Source organism: Schistocerca serialis, chromosome 5, assembly GCF_023864345.2.
Source record: "Schistocerca serialis cubense isolate TAMUIC-IGC-003099 chromosome 5, iqSchSeri2.2, whole genome shotgun sequence".
NCBI lineage: Eukaryota > Metazoa > Arthropoda > Insecta > Orthoptera > Acrididae > Schistocerca > Schistocerca serialis.
The window spans coordinates 187,005,819-187,025,266 of record NC_064642.1 but is presented as its reverse complement, the minus strand read 5'-3'; the positions used below and the strand labels follow the sequence as shown (position 1 = coordinate 187,025,266).

Here is a 19,448-nt window from a genome sequence, read left to right as displayed (position 1 = left end):
TTGATCTGTAGTGTAGCCTGAGATCTAAGTGAGGTTTGTAGAGTAGATGTATGTGAGGATGCTCCTGGTTAAATAATTGAGATCACAATATATCAGAGAAGGTGCGTAAACTATAGTAGCTTCGAACAGATTCACTCTAAGATTCTGCAGCAAGGCCATAGTGCTGGCCAAAGAATTTCCTCATGCTGCAACTTGCAATCCCTGCTGAGTTACCACAGAGCCTTGTCCTGGGAGTGCAGAGCACACAGGGGGTGGACGGTTCTGCTGTATACCTCATTTTTGTGCAGGTACGTGTGACCAGGCTTGCCGTGGCTGGTTATTAATCTATTAATGTAGTGGCATGGTTGGACCATTTCTCTCTGTGTTGAGTAGGTGGTGTTTGCATGGTTGATACCAGTCAAAAAAGATGGTATTGTACAAGGTGAGGTCGTCCAAAACAGTAGTGGAGGTCAGGGTTAGTGAGTGGTGGAGGCTGAAGTGAAGGAGAGGACAGTGCCAAAGCAACAAAAGTAGCAGCTGTGACTGTGAGAATCCCATCTCCTGAAAATGTGGAAGTGATCTAATCTGGATGGCAGGACATCAGTTCATTCCCCTCCATGACACAAGAGATGTTTTAAGTGTGTGCTGCCAGTGCTCTAACAGTCCATTACTTTATGGATGGTAAGCTGTTGTTCAAAGTGCTGAACATTGCATAAGTGACATACCCCAGTAAAAAGTGCTGACTTGAACTGTCTGCCTGGATCTGTCATTATTGTAGCAGGGCAGTCAAAATGGAAAATCTGTAGAATGACAAATGTCTTTGCAATGGTCTTGACACTGATGTCCAGAATTGGTGTAGTTTCAACCCAACATGTTACTGTGTCAGTTGATGAAAGAATACATTGATAACCCTGTGAATTTGGGAGGGGTCCAAGATGACATGCTGAAAAGTCTGTTACAAGTAGAATAACAGTCGTGTTGTTGTTGTGCACACCATCCTGCTTTGGAGTGTTGACATGCAGTATATGCTTGCATTTACGATATACAGCCTTCCTTGATATTTGGCCATACAAAGCAGTCTGTGACAAACTTTGTTGTAGGTCAGATCCCAGGGTGTGATAGCCCTGTTGCCAAAAATGGCTCACCTCATAGTCAGTGATACTAGTAAACAAAGGTGGTTTTGTGAGACGTCACATAGTACTAGCGTTGAAGAGCCAGGAACATTGTGTCATTCAGCTGTGGAGTTATTGTGCAAGAGTCTGTGTTATTGTGTCTCTTGAAGCTGCACTGTTGCAAGTTTGTCAAAATCAGTACCGTATTTTATGGACTGTAAGACAATGTTTTCTTTGAAAAATTACTTCCAAATTTCAAGTGCGTCTTATACTGAAATTAATGTAAAAATGTCCAGCGCTCAATTTAAACTTCCCGCCAGTCTTAAAAATCATGATACATTTGACACTGCAGGAAACCTATCTGTATATGGCAACACTGGATACAACTGAGCAACAGTGCACCAATGCAACAAACATCAGTTATGGGAATTCAAAAGCTTGCTAACAATGCCTCCCTCCCACTCTGCCAACAAAAACCTAGAGCACTGTCTAGTCTTGGATGCGTCATTGCGGACTATGGTGCCAGTGAACTTGGATTGACAGAGATTTGTGTTATCAGTGACTGTATAATATTTTTGTTAATAGCTAGTTTCGTAATGGAAAAAATAAAAGGTATTCACATGATGTGGGCTATAGATTGAAAGTAATAATATGCGCAGAACAACATGGAAGCAGAGCAGCTGAGCAGCATTTCAGTCCTCCACCAACATAAAAAACTATTTGTGATTGGTGGGCTAGTAAAGAAGAACTGAAAAAAAAAGAGGAAGACTAAATGCACAAATAGAGCACTGAATGTGAAACTCCAAAACTAGATGATGACGAATTGAAATGGATTCAAAGACATCACCCAAATGGTATTGAAATTAATACAAAAATAATTTAAATACATGCTTGGAAGCAAGTGCTACAGTGGAATCTGACGGGATTTAAGGGTAGGATTGGTTGGTGCTACAGGTCTATGAAGCGTCATGGACTTAGCAGACAAACCAAGACCAAAATATCTCAGAAAATTCCACAAGAATTTGAAGAGAAAATATTATATTTCCATCGCTTTATTATTCAGCATCGAAATACAACTAGTGTGGAACTAAGCCAAATAGTGAATATGGATGAAACTCCTCTGACATTAGTGTGTGGAGTACAACAACAGTTGCCATGAAAGGTGCTAAAACTGTAACTATAAAAACATGTGGACATGAAAAAATACACCATGGTGTTGCCCTTTCATGTTGTACTGATGGTAATAAACTCAATCCAATGACAATTTTCAAGTGCAAAACAATGCCAAAACTTCAGAGCATATCTGCTCAAGCTAGAGAGGGTTCTTGATTCACTTTATTGCAAGTACGAGAAATTAGTTATATGTGGTAATTTCGGTATAAATTTTGTATATGATAATGCAAGAAAAAGGATGTTGGAAGATCTCCTAAATTCATATGAGCTGATGCAGATTGTTTCTTTTTTTCCAATCAAGTTGCAAGGGAACAGTATCACAGCCACAGACAGAATTTATATTCATTCTTCATTACTAGATGGGCATTCTGTTAGTAAAAGGGTGAATGGCCTTTCAGACAATGATTTACAAATTTTAACATGAAAAGGTTTTTGTACTCAAACAAATGTTATATATAATTAATCTTGTTAAGGAACAAGAGTGGCAGGATGTTTATAGTCTGATAACATAGATGACAAATATAATGCTTTCCTTAACACATCTCTTATGCTCTTTGAAAGCTGCTTTCCATTAGATCATTCTAAACAGGATACTAGTAGCAAAAGGCAGCCTGGCTGACTAGAGGGATAATGATATCATGTAGAACAAAGCGGGAATTATTTCAAAATTTTAGAAGTTGTCACAATCAAGCTACAGAAGCCCATAACAAAACATATTGTAAGGTGCTTAAAAATGTTATTAGGAAGGCAAAGGGTATGTGGTACACAAGTAGAACAGCTAATTTTACAGGATAAAATTAAAACCATATGGTCAGTCGTGAGGGAAATGTCTGGCCAGCAGTACAAAGTTCGTAGGAAACACATTTCTGTTGCTGATAAGTCAAATATATATACAGTATTTAACTATTAATTTCTGAGCATTGCTGGCGAATTAAATAAAAACTTAGTTTCAACAGGGAATCGTATAACTCTCTTGGAAAATGCCTTTCTGAGATTGATTTCCAAAATAATCCTTTGTGATACTGACAGTGGGGAGGAATCAGTTTTTACATTTTCTAACACACAATTCAGTAAAACCTGACATTTTAATTTCACAGAATGGATATGTGATTAATGAAAGTGAACAGTTCAAATTTCTGGGTGTTCAGATGGATAGTGAACTGTCGTAGAAAGCCCAAGTTCAAGAACTTGCTCAGAGACTTAATGCTGCCATTTTTATTATTGGAATGGTATCTGAAGTAAGTGATAGTTCAACATGAGAAGTAATCTGCTTTGCATATTTTCATTCGGTTAAGGAGTATGGTTTTATATTTTGGGGTAACTCTTCCCATTCTCAAAGGATATTTTTGGTTCAGAAACAGGCGGTTCGGGCAATAAGTGGTGTAAGTTCGTGAACCTCTTGTCGACCCCTGTTCATTAGTCTGGGTATTCTGACATTGGCCTCACAAAATATATATATGTTCTTTACTGTCATTTCTTCTTAACAATATCGGCTTATTCCCAAGAATTAACAGCTTTCACTTGGGTAATACTAGGTGGAAATCCAATCTGCATTTGGATCACACTTCCTTGACTCCTGTGCAGAAAGGTGTGCAGTGTAATGCTGCATGCATTTTCAGTAGTTTACCACAAGAATTCAAAGATCTTACTAGTAATTCACTTGCTTTCAAATCGAAATTGAAGAGTTTCTTCATAGGTCACTCCTCTTCTGTCGAGGAGTTCCTTGAAAAATTAAACTGATTCCTGTGTTACATTGTTGATTGGTTTTACATAATCTTAAAGCTTGCCTTTTTTTGGGTGCATAAATATTTGATTTTATCTGTTATTACTTTTATGTTGTAATTTCACGGACTGACATTTTCTATGACCTTGGAGATTTCCTCCTCAATTTGGTTCAGTGGAACTAGAAGTGTAAAATAAAATAAATAAATAGTATGGGAGAGAAGGAAAGATGCTTTATTGAAGGAGAAATCTCTTCTTATGCTAGATCAGTTTAATAGTCACTTGAAAAATTCTGTGAAAGAGAAATAGAGGGATGGAAATACAGAGCTCGCTGTCATTCTGCGAAGACTTATTTCATAATTGCAACCTCATGATGTCACAATAAATAAACCATTTAAGGTGTATCTGAGAGAGGAATGGAAAAATAGATGATGGATGAAATCCAGCATGAATTCACACCGAGGGCAACTATCAGATGGCCTACAATCAACAAGTGTGTCAGTAGATAAAACAGTCATATCGTTAAATCTTTCAAGAAGTGCGGCATAAGTAATGTTCTCAGTGGCAGCGAAAGCCATCTTTTGTATGAAGAGGACAATGATGATGCGAAGAGGAGGAAGAAAAAAGTTCAGGGGGATGATTTGTATGGATTTTCAAGGTCATTTTGTGAACTAAGATTTTTTTTATTTTGGCTTTGCAGTCTAATAATAAAAATGATAAAAATTTCATTTCTTAAAAAATTGCTTAAAAACTAAGGTGCATCTTGTACTCCATAAAATACAGTGACTACTGAGAGAGTATTGATTTGTGAAAGCAAATCAGCCACGACATTGCCCCTACCAGGAAAATGTTGGAAGTCTGTTGTAACTTTCACGATGTAGTCAAATGGTGGAAGTGTCATGGGCAGCAGTCTTTCTGCTGAATTGCTGATAAAATCTGCTTGGGAACTATGGTCCATATAGATTGTTAAAGATCTGCCCTTGCTGTATTGCTTTGTACACTGCGAATAGTTTCCTGTCATGGACTGACCACTTTCAATGGGAATACTTTAACTCTTCAGAAAAGAAGCACAGTTGCTATTGGATGCTTACTACTGACTGTAGGGGAGAATCATCTGCATTAGAGATGATCATCAGATGGGCAGTGGGGAGTGGGTCTGCCAGAGTTGCAGCCTGAGAAAGACAGTCTCTAATTTTTTTCAAATGCTTGTTCCATCTGTGGGGTCCAGTTAATATTTTTTTCCTGAGGTGTACTTACCATCTAATGCATCTGTAAGAGGTGCCTGGATGGCAGCTACATTAGGCAGGTGCCTACAATAAAAATTTATCATTCCAAGAAAATGGTGTAATTCAGAAAGGTCTGTGGCTGTGATTGCAGTAGGTGACAAATGAGTGTGATACATCATAGTGTAGGCCGTATGCTGCCACTGCAAACCAAATAGCCAAAGAATCTAACTTGAGGCTGTTTCGGTAGACAGTTATCATTGTTGATGCTGATGCCAAGTTTGTGTAAATTATTGAAAACTAGTTTGAGATGCTCATCATGTTCCTCTTGGGAAGTAGAGAAGACCAAATTATCATTCAAGTAAGCATAGCAGAAGGGAAATTTGAAAAGGACATTGTCTATGAATCTTTGCTAAGTCTTTTCTGTATTTTTAAGTCCATAAAGCGTGTAAAGGAATTTATAAATTCTGAAAGTGGTGGTGATAGACTTCTTCGGAATGTCCTGTGGGTTCATAAGTATCTACTGATATGCTTTCTTGCAACACCATACACTGAACACTGAGGTGCCTGCCAAATAATCCGCAGTCTTGGATATTTGGGATGGGATAACTATCCGGTATCGTGCAAGAATTAAGAGTCCAGTAGTCGCCACACAGTCTATAGATGCTGTCCTCCTTTGGTACGACCCTGATGAGTGAGCCCCAAGGACTATTGGACTGTCTGACAATATCAGCTTGCAGTAACTCCTATATAACCTACTTAGACACACTAAATTTATCCGGAGCTAATGTTGGTGCCTTGAGTCAGGCTGGCAAGCCTGGCATGGTATTTATTTTATGAACTGTTTAGTTACTAATAACACACTGTCTGAAGTGCACACATGAATCTGGCAGGTTGGCGGAAATGCACACAAGAAGTGCACAGGTACCAGAAGAAGAAAGCACTGGACTGACCTTTGTTGGTGCTTGTTAAGCTGTTGAAGTCTGTACTGATGGTGTGTGGGAGACTGCTGCTCACTGCTCAATGTCTGCTACCTCATTTGTGATGGTATAGTCAGAAAGACGATGCTGCTCCTGACTGAGTTGTTTCACCTATGTTTGTGTGGTGGTGAGCTTGGCTGTAGATGCATAAATTTTGTTAGTATAGTGTGGCTTTTTTCATGTAGGCGAAGCGTGTCCTTCTGTATGTCAAAGTATCACTGAGTAATGTGTTGCAAGTACCTGTTGATACTGTTTGTGTGTGTCCACAAGCTGGTGTCCACAGCATTAGTTGCATGAGGGATTGTGGGTTGCTGCTGATTCCAGTCACAGAATGTTCTGGCTTTGCTGTAGAAGAGTTCTATGTGCCATATCAGGAGAGAGATGAAAATGTCTTTTAAAAGTCAGCCCCCAATACTGGTTCATTGATGCCAACATGAAAAATTGCTTGGAGAATGTATCTGCTAACCTGAAGTCTAAGATTTGAGACATGTTCCATATACTGCAGTGTATGAATTGTTTGCTGCACAGATCTTAAATGCCAATAGTTTTTTTCCATTAATGGTAATTCATATGGAATTACACTCACCTCAGACTCATTGTCAACAAGAAAATACTGGTTGCAGGTTTGATCCAGGATGTAGAGTCAACTGCAGGTGGACGGTGTGCAATGAGATTGACTCACATGTCAAGGTAGTAGGTGACTTGAATTGGTGCAATGATCTGGAGTGTTTATACCGTGTTGGTGCTCCCGAGGTGCTCTATAGTTGTGTGCTTTATTACTGAAATGGCCATGAAACCAACAGAGGCATTGTCACATCGTCTTGTCGGCGAGTGGTGTGTTGGTGTTAGCCAGCCGTGTATTTCCTCTGGCTGGTTGGAGGTCACTGCCAATGCAGGTGCATGTGACATCATCCTTAACACTGTTTGTGCGCACTGGAATCTTTTGGCTTTCTGCTGTTGTGCATCGTGACATGGTTCCTGACTGAAGCAGGGCTTGTCTTGTTGTTCAGTGAATTAACGCACTGTCACTGTTGTAACACAAATAAGATTCTGTCTGCTAAAATCAATTTCTCTGATGGCTCATTCTCACGTGAAATAATTGCTAACTGTAACTGGGGAGGTAGCTGTATGATCCACAGTGTCCATATGGTGTGTGAACTGGCTTGATTATTGCATCAGTCAGTGTTCAGGTGTTCAGAGACATCTCCAGAGTTGTGAAGGCACCTTGGTCTCCAAATGTTCATTGTAAATAACCTGATGCAACTGTTGTTCCAGAATTTGTGTTAGACGCTGGATGAGCACTGTTGTCATGATTCTTATATGTAGGTAGCCGGGGGTGACGAAATAACACCACTAATGAGGCTGGTTTGTTCACCAAGGTGGCACAGTATTGTGACAAACATGGAGCTGTCATCAGAAATGCTGTGATTGTGGAGAATGCGCTCGAAAATAGCTAACCACATAGCTGGTTGTTTCAGCCAGAAAAGTGGCAGAAAAGTTTGATAGTCAAAATTCTGACATGCTTATAGTGCCACAGCTGGACAGAGAGCAACAGCGGATGAGCTTTCATGTGAAAACCAGGATGCAGAGGGAAATCCTGTGAAAGTGTTTGTGTGTGGCCCAAATGAGTGGACTCCACTTTGCAGTGTGAAAGAATTTGGCAGAACTGTACACATTGTGGTAGGCGTGACACCATTGAGAGATGTTGTTCCGTGTCTGTCGGAGACAGTTTGTTGAAATGCATCTTGCTGGTATGTGAATGAGTTGCATTCATCACCAGAGGCAGGCAGAAGATCAGTAGTTGATGCTCATCATTTGGATTCATGTGGGTACTTATTGACACCAACTACACTGCTGAACAAAATGTCATTTTCAGCTTTAACCAAAGACACGAGTTGTCGCTGCTGATGCAAAGCACTGAACACAATACCATATGACTCACTGTTGTTGTTGTGGTCTTTAGTCCTATCACTATCCTGTATTAACTTGTCTCTTGACACTAAGGTTGTAAGATGTCTCCATTGTTGTTACAAACAAGATGAGTCGAACATAGAATAATTCGTAGCTGATAAAGTTGTTTGATGTGGGGTCACCAATGTAGAACAGACATAAGTACCGGTGCTCCAGGTTAAGGGGTGTTGGAATGCCCTATTCCAACGATGTTAAATTTAGTGACTTGGCTTCCCTGTATTTCAGGAACCACTGTAGCCACTGACATGAAACTTTTACAGGACATTTAACTGTATGTTCTGAGTCTACTGAACTACAATAATTGCATTTCAGCCACTGCTTTCTGAAATACATTTCTTTAATTACACGATTAAAATTTGTGTACTTTTTTATGTTATCTTAAATAATTTTAATTATATATAACAGTATGTTGTTCTTTTAGTTCAGTAGACTCAGGACATGTATGTTGAAGAGGTTTCTGAGGTTTAGGGAAAAATGCAACAGAAGATGTAAATTTTCAGGAACGGTCTCTTAAAGTTTCAGAAGACTGTAACTCACTTAATATATGCTTAATTTTTTATTTTTAGTCACTCAGAAGCACCCTGCACCATACTCTATATCATCCTCTTGATCTTTTTCCAAGTCTTTCCTTCTTTCTGGACTCCTTAGTGGCCAATTGTGCTGCATACTCCACTTTATCAATGCGAACCTTGTCCATCTGTTCAAGTTCTGATGCAGTTTGCTTCAGGATTAGTTCCCATATGCTGTAGCACTTTCACCCTACCAATGTTGCCGTCATTAAAAGCAATAACAGCATCATTGACCCCCCACTTTAGTGTCTTCATTCCAACAAAAACATTGGTAAGCGAGTCCATATAAGATTATTGGGATTTTGAGTCTGGCCATGCAGACACGTCTTCAGTAGTTCAGTGTTTGCCAGGTCTCTGTAAATAGGTTTTATGATAACCATGATTGCTGCTGGGATGGAATGTTTATGGCCTGTATGAACTGTTTCAGTACTGGGCATTGCGGTAATTGCACCATGAAACAGGTCCAGGAGGGCAAAGGTGGTGTACTGGTGTTTCATCACTTGACAGTCTATGGAAGAAGGTAGCCCATATTGCCTGCTTCATTTTCAACAAATCCTCAGTATTATTTCTAATAGCCATCTCATAATTCTGCTGTAGTTCATCAATCATTTTGTCTGTCAGCCTGCGTCTTATGGTTTTACCATCAGAAAGTTTCTTGTCTCTCAAACTTTGTTTCAGCTTCCTCAACCTGATGCCCATCCTCTTCTGGACATGACCACCACATTCCAGTTTTGTGGTGATCTTCTCACCATAAGGCTGAGCAGCTACTACACTGTTATATGCTCGATCACCTAAGAACTTAGTGTAACACACTCCTTTTTCGTTTAGAGATCGACTAAAAATTTCAATAGCTGCAGAGGCCTCCATACCACCACTTGTTCCTCCATAATTTCTGTCACAGGTATGCCCTTCTTCATTGTCTGATTTACACTTACAATGATATTTGTTTAAAATCTGGAAATGTATTACCTTTCAGCATCCACACTGGTCACTGTAGCAACAGAATTCTTAGAACTGTAGCCACGCTTCTGCCAACTGACATCGAAAGCTACTGGTATGTTGGTCGTACCATCATTTATTTCAACAGCTTCATTTGCAGCACCCTTCATTGACTCACACGCAACAGATTCCACAGCAGCTCCAATAAATCCTGCATACGTGTCGATTTTACAAGGTGGGCATGGCATATTCATCACGGCACACATTGTTTATGTTGCAGTGTGTCCTTTGCCAATAGCTCTCAATCCATAAAACCGCATAACATTTACTTCAAAATAATTATCCTTACACTAATCAGAATTCCAAAATGAATGAGTATATTTACAACTGGCACAATTAATGACAAGTTTCCTGGCTAATCCATTTGATACCTCACTGTCTTCATGTGAACTAACTGGCCCTCCACATATTTTACAACACACACATTCACCTAACACCCTTGTTAGGATGTGTAACTCTATCAGAATATAACGTAACCTACCATTTACATCACTTTCGTTTTGAGAAAACTGTGTATCACAACATTTTATTTTAATCTTCGATGCACTAATGGGTGTTTCTCTAGATACTGATGAGTTTCCCTGTATTTCAATGTCTGTAACTTCACACACCACATGTTGAACACAGTGTTTCCTTTTATTTGAAAATCTGTTACCATGAAACCCCAAGTTTCTTAAAAAACACTTCGTTTTGGCATCATACTTTACTTTTTGAGAGATTTACCAATCTATTCATCACTTTTCCTCGGAAAAATGTTAGCATTTTGACATACAATGTGTGTTTATACTATGAAATGATACAATACTGTTTTTGACAGTGCTACCAATACAAACACGTAATTTAACCTTCATAACACAGCAATCCAAGCCATCTATATAAAAAATTACCAATTTTATTAGATCTTGAAGTAGTGCACGTAAAAATTTTAACATTTTCAACCAGTGTAGATTATATTGGAAAAATAAAAAACTTCCCATGTGAGTTTGAGTGATATATATATCATTTTATTCAGAAAATTACAAATTTTATAATGAGATAAAAATCTGAAAATGAGGGGAAAAAAATTTCCCGTTCTAACTCCCTTAAGTAATGGAGGTCAGAAAACCATGAATTTGGACTTGATTATTAGGCATAAATGAATCGGAGAACATACTTACATCATACGTACATCACAATAGCTCAAACGCGCTTAGTGAATGTCTTGCAGTGTAGCAGTAGCACTGGCCAAAGAGCTGCAGCATGTGATTTTGCTAGGCTGCCACAGGTTTGAAGATGGCAATTTGGTTGCGAGTGAGTGAATCCAACAAATGTGAATGTGAAATAAAAGTTGTCATGGCAAATGGAGCTTGCTTTCCAATATAAATTATAAAAAGGCTATATAAATTTCGGATGCTGTGTTCAGCCATTGATGTCACTTTTCCCAACACTTTAGCAGGATGAATTGCACTAAAATGATGCATATTGGAGAGATTCTTAACACGGTGTAACACATAATTTTTTTTTTAAAACCACGCAGGTATGAATATCAAATGCCAAATACAGCACCTTAGCTTTTAAGACACTTACAGGAACGTGGCAGCTTCTTGGTAGCTACTATTTTTCTCTCTCTACAGAATCCATCATTTTTAGTGCAGTTTGTTATGTTAAAGTGTCGGGAAACGTCATGTTGGCAGCTAAACATAGTACCAAATTAAGAAAAACTTCATTACTTAATGAACAAGTAATTTCCCACCTTTTACATTTTCCCCTTAAAAATTATACCACTTCTCATAAGTCCCTTGAAAGTTTAAATGAAGTTTCATTGTCTATTGATTCTAATGGCAACATTTAGACCTAACCTCTTTGAGCATGTCCTCACTGAAACTGATATCAGTGACCATGAAGCAATTACTACAATGAATACCACAGTACCAATGGCATTTAAAACAGGTAGGGAGATTTATATGTTCAGCAAATGGGATAAAAATGTTGTAGTGTCTTATCTCAAAGAGGATTTGGGAACATTAACTCTGGACAGGTGCAGGTAGAAGAACTGTGGTTCAACGTTAAAAGAATAATTGACTGTGCACTGGATAGATAAGCACCTAGTAGAATAGTTCATAATGGGTGTAAAACAAAACACGAGTATGTAGACAGACAGCTGCAGAATTAAATGCACTTCACTGTTACCAGGGCAGCGTCTAATGCCTTCAGTGACTACTGTAGCAGAATCTTATCAAAAGAAAGATCTCTTGCAAACTCCAAAGAAATTTTGTTCGTATATAAAGGCTGTTAGTGGTCTCATAGTTAGGAACCTAGACATTCGCAGATAAGACAAAGACTGAAATTGAGGGTAACAAATTAAAGGCAAGAATAATTAACTTCATTTTCAGATGTACAAGGGAAAATGCAGGAGCATTGCCCAGTTTAAGTCTCACACCTGTATTAAAACAAGTGATATAGATGTTAGTGTCAGTGTTGTTAAGAAGCAGCTGCCCAATGTAATCTCTATCAGATTCTTAACAGATCCACTGTAGAATCTTTTGAAAACAGTGATCTCCCCCATGTCATACAACGTAGATTCCGAAAACAGTGATTGTGGAAACACAGCTCATGCTTTTCTCACATCTTTCCTGAAAGTCATGGATGTAGTATATTCATATAAAGCAAACACACTGATAAGCGTGCACTATTTGGTGTATGAAACCATCATTAATTTGTCATTCCAAACACACTTAGTGTGATGAGTCTAAAAAATGATTAAAAAAACATGTGGCAAATCAGTTCTTTGGTTAATGTGTACTATGTTCAATAAGTAAACAGTCACTGAAACTCCATGTTTAACATGCAGGACATTATCTCTGAGTGATTTATATGAAATTAGTAGCATGAAAGAAGTATGTCAGAAGTTGGCATGGCAGTCAAAGCTAGTTATAACAATGTAAAAATTGCAAGATTGTGATTAATCAATAAAGTTAATATGTATTAGTTGACATGTACCGTTGACGTATATGAGGGCCGTTTGGTCCAATCAGACACAAAATTAAAACCACAGTGAAAATCCAGTAGAGCTTTGCGCAGATGTCTTGCACAGTATCTCTTGTGTGCCCATCGATTGCGTTATGTCACACATACCAGTTCTGAGAGCACAGTGAGCATTTAAACATGTCTACAAGAATAGTGTCTCCCACCAAGTGTGAAGTGCATGCTGCCATTCGATTTCTTCATGTTGAAGGCCGCAGAGTAGTTGACATTCATCGACAAATGAGTCACGTGCATGGTGAAACTTCCATTAGTGACAGCAAAGTGTGGCAATGGTGCAGGAACTTTGAAGCAAAACGTACAGATGTTCATGATGCAGACAGTCAGGGAAGGAAGCAAATATCAGCTGATAATTTTGTTCAGTGACTGAGTTGGGTTATTTGAGAAAATCATAGGTTCACAGTGTCTGTGTTCAGTGATTCATTTCCTGAAATTTCAATGTCAGCTCTTTATAACATTGTGAGTGAGAGACTTCAGTACTGCAAACTCCATGTGAGATGGGTTCCCAATATGCTACCTGACCATCACAAAACAAAGCAAGTGGGTGTCACCTTATTGTTTCTCCAGCACTTCCATGATGAAGAGAAGATATTTTGAACAAATGCGTCATAGGAGCAAGACATGGGTCCATTTCAAAAATGAAGAAACTGGACTCGCATTCGGGAGGACGACGGTTCAATCCCGTCTCCAGCCATCCTGATTTAGGTTTTCCGTGATTTCCCTAAATCGTTTCAGGCAAATGCTGGGATGGTTCCTTTGAAAGGGCACGGCCGATTTCCTTCCCAATCCTTCCCTAACCCGAGCTTGCGCTCCGTCTCTAATGACCTCGTTGTCGACGGGACGTTAAACACTAACCACCACCACCAAAAATGAAGAAAAATAAGAGCAATCCAAACAGTAGATGTCTTCTCACTGCCCAAGCAAACCAAAGAAGTGCAAGCAAAGCTCCATGAGAAAGTGTATGGTTACCACGTTCTGGGACCAAAAAGGAGTTTTGTTGGTGGAATTCATGGAATGTGGCATGACCATCACTAAGCTTCATTCAGCATGACTCTTTAACACCTATGAAGGATAATATGCAACAAGCAAATAGTAACATTATCATCAATCATAGTCCTCCCTCATGACAAGGCTTGAGTGCACACTGCAGCTGCAACAAAGGCACTCAGCAGTGTTTTTGAAGGGAGGTGTTGGGTTAGCAAGATAGACATCATTTTGACACTGATAATGAGCTACAGACCAACATAGAGAATTGGCAAAAAGCGCATGCACCTGCTGTCTATGGCAAGGGAATTGGAAAATTTGTACTATGCTATGACAAATGTCTAACTCGAAGCAGTGACTGTGTAGAGAAGTAGCCAAGAGGTATATCTAAATGTTGCAGATAAAACATTTTTCATTTTCACTGTGGTTTCCATTTTGTTGCCAATTGGGCCTCGAAGAAAACAAGAAGAAAAAATAGCCCTTTCAGAAACAGAATGACTAGTGTATCTCAGTTAAAATAGCACTAATAATCTTCGTTTTAGAGAATCAACTGTAACAAAATACTGATGTGCCTGAATGAAAGTAAAAAATGTGTAAGCTAGCGGGTAAAGTACTGCTGGCATAGCATCTAGCTGTGAATTTTTCTTGCAGATGTGCTCGTTGTTCAAAATACTGATGGCCAGTACCTTGATAAATAAATTTTCAAGGAATGAATTGAAACTGACAAAGTATGGTAATGCTGTGGTTTTAAATGTAAAAACTACATTTGAAAATTTATGGAGCAGAAAGACTGGCCTGTACACTTTTCAGTGATTGCAGACTCGTATCACTTGAAAGTGTTAAGGTTACACTAAATTACATGTGTGTGTTTCATCTTAATCGTTTAGTGGTCATTGTGATTACATTTGTGTGAATCTTTTAGAGAGGCTACAAAAATAAAAGACTATAGATTTATTTTAATACTGAGATGTAAGTCACAATCTGATACACCTAAGGAATTTTGAAATTCGTATGCTTAAGGATACAGGGTACTTATAAAAGGTGGAAAAATCGAAAGTTTTTTATGACTTTATTAAAGTCTATTGTCTTTCCTGATTACATTGATGTATAGATTATAAGGCTTCAAATGAAAAATGACCTATATATACCAAATTTTAAAGTTACGGTCATGTATGGCGCCATTCCCCCTTCATTTCTGTTACAGAAAGCAGTATTATTTTGAAAAGAACTGTGCACTTTCTGTTTCCAGCGATTACGCATATGATACATTGTATATGTTGCTAACAGTGTAGGTTTCTAGTGTCTGTAAATGATTACCTTTGCTAGTATTTACTTTTGTTTCGCTTAAGATGTTTGTTCACATGTTACTGAATGTTTGTTGCTCAGGTGCTACATATATTTGTGGAAGTACTTATCCTTTAGTGTGCAATAAATACGAACTATGCCATGCATCAAGAAATTCAATAAAAGGAAATTCCGTGGAAACCAACTCACAAACAAAGCAAGCCACACTGCTGAAAGTAACCTATGTATCAGCTCTCCAGCTCTCCCACATGGCACCCCTCCTGGTGATTCAAATTTTTGTGTTAACAATGACACTGTTTGTAGTGGTTTTGTTATTGTTGATGTGGGCATCTTATCTCCTTTGATAAAGGAAGTGGCGAATTGTAGATAGTGTGATGGTGTAGGCTGTCTGGAAATAACTGAACAACAAAGCAGCAGGAATGGTTTAGCATCAGAATTAGTTGTTCTGTGTAGATCCTGGCCATTAGACAAACTGCACCTCTGAATGATGTTACAGCAATGAGAAAAGCTGTATGGGCCACCTACTTTCATAAGTTGTCCATAGATGACCACTCTGTTCATGGACTTTGCCCTAAAGGAGCAGATTATTGGTGTGGTTACCAAAAAGCAAAACAAAGAGGTCAAATATACCATCATAAGCATTCTCTTCCTGAGCCTGTGAAGAATGAAATGAAACTAATTTTTAGAGACCTGAGTGACCCTGTTTTGCTTAGTAAATGTCTTCATGGGAGCTGTCTTCTTGTAGGCACTCAGAATACAACTGAAAGTTTCAACCATTGCATATGTGAAAGATTACCCAAGAATGTTTTTGTAGGGCTAAATACATTAGAAGTTGGTGTACTAGATGCAGTGATATGTTTCAGTGGTTGAGTGATAGGAAGGTTGGAAGTCCTGAGAAATTTAGGCATAAAATGAGGCTCTAATATGGAAGATCAATTGCTTGCGTGTGACAGACAGTGGGTGCATGAAGCTGAAAGATTTGCTCTCGAGGTTACCAAAGAAGCAAGAAATGCTGAAAGGAATGCGAAGACGAAGAAATGCTTCAGGATGAAGACTGTGCTTCAGGAATATTCTGAAGCACAGTTTAATTGGACTCATATCTTCATTCACATTTTCCCACAAGTTGTATTTTTCAGAATTCAGGTACAAATATTTCCTAAAGTTTATAAAGCATTGCTCTAATTTTTTTTCTGTAACTTGCAGTAGTGCATACTTATGTAGTAGACCTAAGCTTTATTGCAGAAGCAACTAAATTATAGGAAAAATAACATTGTTATTAGGAAAAAAATTGTAAAAATTAAAATGTAAGGTGTGATATTTTTTTAATCCTTGTAATATACGTAATAAGTGGAATTAATTAGGTCTAGTACCTCAGCCGTCATGTCGTGCACATCTGGTAAAAAATTGGTCTCCTTCAAACGTATAACATTGGATTAAATGGTACCTCAGTTTCATGCACCAATCTGCATTGGTGATTTTTGACTTATGCGCTGCTCCATACGCATTCTTCATTCTCCAACAGATGTCTATCAGTGTTTCACCTTTGTCTGCCAAGAAAAGAATAACAGCACATTGGTCCTGTTTGGATGCATTTGGTAATAAAGTCACCATAGTTTACATTTTCACATTTACCACATGCACATTGGAAAGATGCGAGTGTCACACTAATCCCTTGCCTACATGCCTGTGTTTGTATACCAGCATTGGAATCACATTATGTTGCATATACGCTGCAGCTGTACCCTCAAATGAAAAATTTCCATTGCCTCTTATATCACAAATGAGAGTCAATGACTGACATTTTCTGGAGACAAACATTGAATTTCGCAGTAGGTCATCTTTGACTTGAGCGTCTTGGCATCTCAGGGAATAAGTAATAACAAATCCCCCCTTAAATACCAGTCACAGACTCGTTATGACTATATCTTGGGAGTTTTCACCCAGAATAGTAAAATAATTAGTGATGGCTGCAGATTTTGTTATTGGTGGTAACATTGCTTTTTTATGGAAAGTGTGATTAAAAGAAATATAAAATTTGCTTATAAATGTCATATTGCCTTTCTAAAAATTGTATGTAGGGATTAGCAGTAAAATAAGCAAAAGTGGTCAGAAAAATTGCAGTCTACATGTGCTGTTGGTAACCTCACCAAGAGGAAAATTTTCTGTGTGATCTGTCCACTCATGTTTACTGCTTTCATATCTTACTAATTTTTTTTTTTTCAGTTTTATAAGCCTGAAACATATATTTCTGTTTGCAGGTGTGAGGTTGCTGCTGGAAAAGCAATTGACAAAAAAGACCACATTGATACAACAGGTTTTCACATTGAGATGGGGACAGCACAGTTTGGAGCATGGGCGTCATGGGCCTGCTGGGTGGGGCTCGCTGTTTTAGCACTTCTAAAAATGTGTCGTTACCACCAGATTGAAAATATGAGAGTTAGTATGTTCCGTGAACGTCAAAGACTGGTGAATGAAAATGCTGCTACTCTTGATCGGACAGATGACAATGGATCAAAGCCTTCCACATTATCTAGGGCATAATATTTGTGATGTAAAGCAGTTTTAAAGTGTGTTTATTAAGAATACTTTACTGCAACAAATTTGTTAAAAGATGTTCATAAGTAATGTTTAACACAAAAATTGACACAAGTAGGCAGAGTAAAATCAAAGACCTGGAGTATTTAACAACTTGCACAGCAATGTCAGTTATAAACTCGTGTCAACTAGTTAGCCCCAAAACTTGGGCATAACCCCTAGTATGTTTAAAGAGAATAAAAACATAAGAGGAATGAACATATCATTGAGTAAAAGTGCAGTTGGAACAGTTTCAATTTAGAATTAGGAACACTCCAGACACAGTTATAAAAATGACACAGTTATAAAACTATCACTGGTTATTTGTTACATAATTCATGTCATGCTATCCATGCTGAACTGAATTGTTTGTTGGAGTACAGAAAAGAATAAAGTTTGTTTTAATGAGGCAAAAGTAACTGTGTGTGACATAGATAATTTTCAGTGTTAAGCTATTTTAATAGGCTAACTAATTTGGTATCCTACAAAGTGTTTGTTCAATTTCAGTTTTTGTAATAAACGTCTGAAAATCTGTTATCATTTTTTACCTGCATTTGTAAGATTTCAGTTTGTACATTGCATTGTATTTAAAATTATTGGTGTGTTTACTGAAACTGATGGGCAAATAGTTTTTGAACAGGAAATGATGCGTTAAAACATTGATGCTTATCTTTACATATTAAACCTTTCAGACCTGATTTTTTTTTTTTTTGTTTTTTTTTTTTTTGTTTTTTTTTTGGGGGGGGGGGAGACTTTTATTTTAATACTCTAATGCTCTTAGGTGCTTTTTTATGATTTTACAAGCAATATTTACAAAAATATATTCACTTATTTTCAAAATATACTCTGTTCACAATTGTGTACACTAGGTCTCGGTCAACAAATATCTTACTTTTATTTACGTAACCTTGCAGCATTGTTTTGCACACCAGCAGCCATTTGCAATACAGCTTTTCACATCCCAGGCTGATGTATAGGCTTGGGAATGGTCTACAGGCCATGCGGACATCCTGTGTAGGAAGCACACGCTGTGTGGAATGGGAACTTTGTCATTATAGGTCCAATGACCTGTTGTGTTACAGAATTCCTCACAAAATCATCCAGGACTTTTGAGTTCTGCCAGTTCATAAAGGGTTAAAAGTGTCCATGACTGTTGAATGAGCTATTATATTATTCTCATTCACTGCAAAAGTCCATGGTTCATAACTTCCTGAATTGCACTGGATTTGTATGTAAATCTTTTACTTTTTGTAATAAAAGTCCAACACTCATGATTTTTTTCCCCGCATTTAAGCATAAAACTCTATGCCAAACAAATACCTCCGTCATTAAGCCAAGACAGAGCATAAAGCTGACCAAATATAATTCTTAACTAAGCATATAGTTGTAGCCATGATCATTTGTATAACTTTTTAACAATGAGAGGATGTTTACTCCTTTCTTAAGATATAACTACAGTTTTATAACCCAAATGATTTCTCATGGTTACACTGTAGTTTTGCTTGACTGTGTTGAGAGAAAGAACTGTATTAAAGAAGTCAAGTAGTTATTAGACAGAAGCAGCGAGTGGTAGCCTTTCCAATGCAAATAGAGCTGAAGTTACTAATTAGAATTTTCTGAATTAATGTGCTATAGGAGACTATAGTAAAGGTTGAAACTGGTGTCGATGAAAATATTAAGATTAATTAAATGGTAATTTCTGTGGAATGAAAAATTATCAGTGTAGATTAAAAAAGTGTGTGTGCGGAAGGCGTAGGTAGAACATTAACTGTTAGGAAGCAATAAACTAACGAGGGAACTGCCCAATCCAATATGTCAAAACCTGTCCTGAATTTG

General features: G+C 38.0%; 1 protein-coding gene across 2 annotated transcripts in view; it reads left to right on the top strand.

Annotated features, from left to right (window-relative positions):
- LOC126481695 (transmembrane protein 179) overlaps nt 1–18,149 on the top strand; it is a 57,882-nt gene extending 39,733 nt beyond the window's left edge. For both annotated transcript variants that reach the window (XM_050105644.1, XM_050105643.1), the window contains one exon: nt 17,297–18,149. In XM_050105644.1, the coding sequence (XP_049961601.1) occupies nt 17,297–17,579 (283 nt within the window). In that variant the 3' untranslated portion in view covers nt 17,580–18,149. The remainder of the gene's footprint in view (nt 1–17,296) is intronic.
- Nucleotides 18,150–19,448: the final 1,299 nt, after the last annotated feature.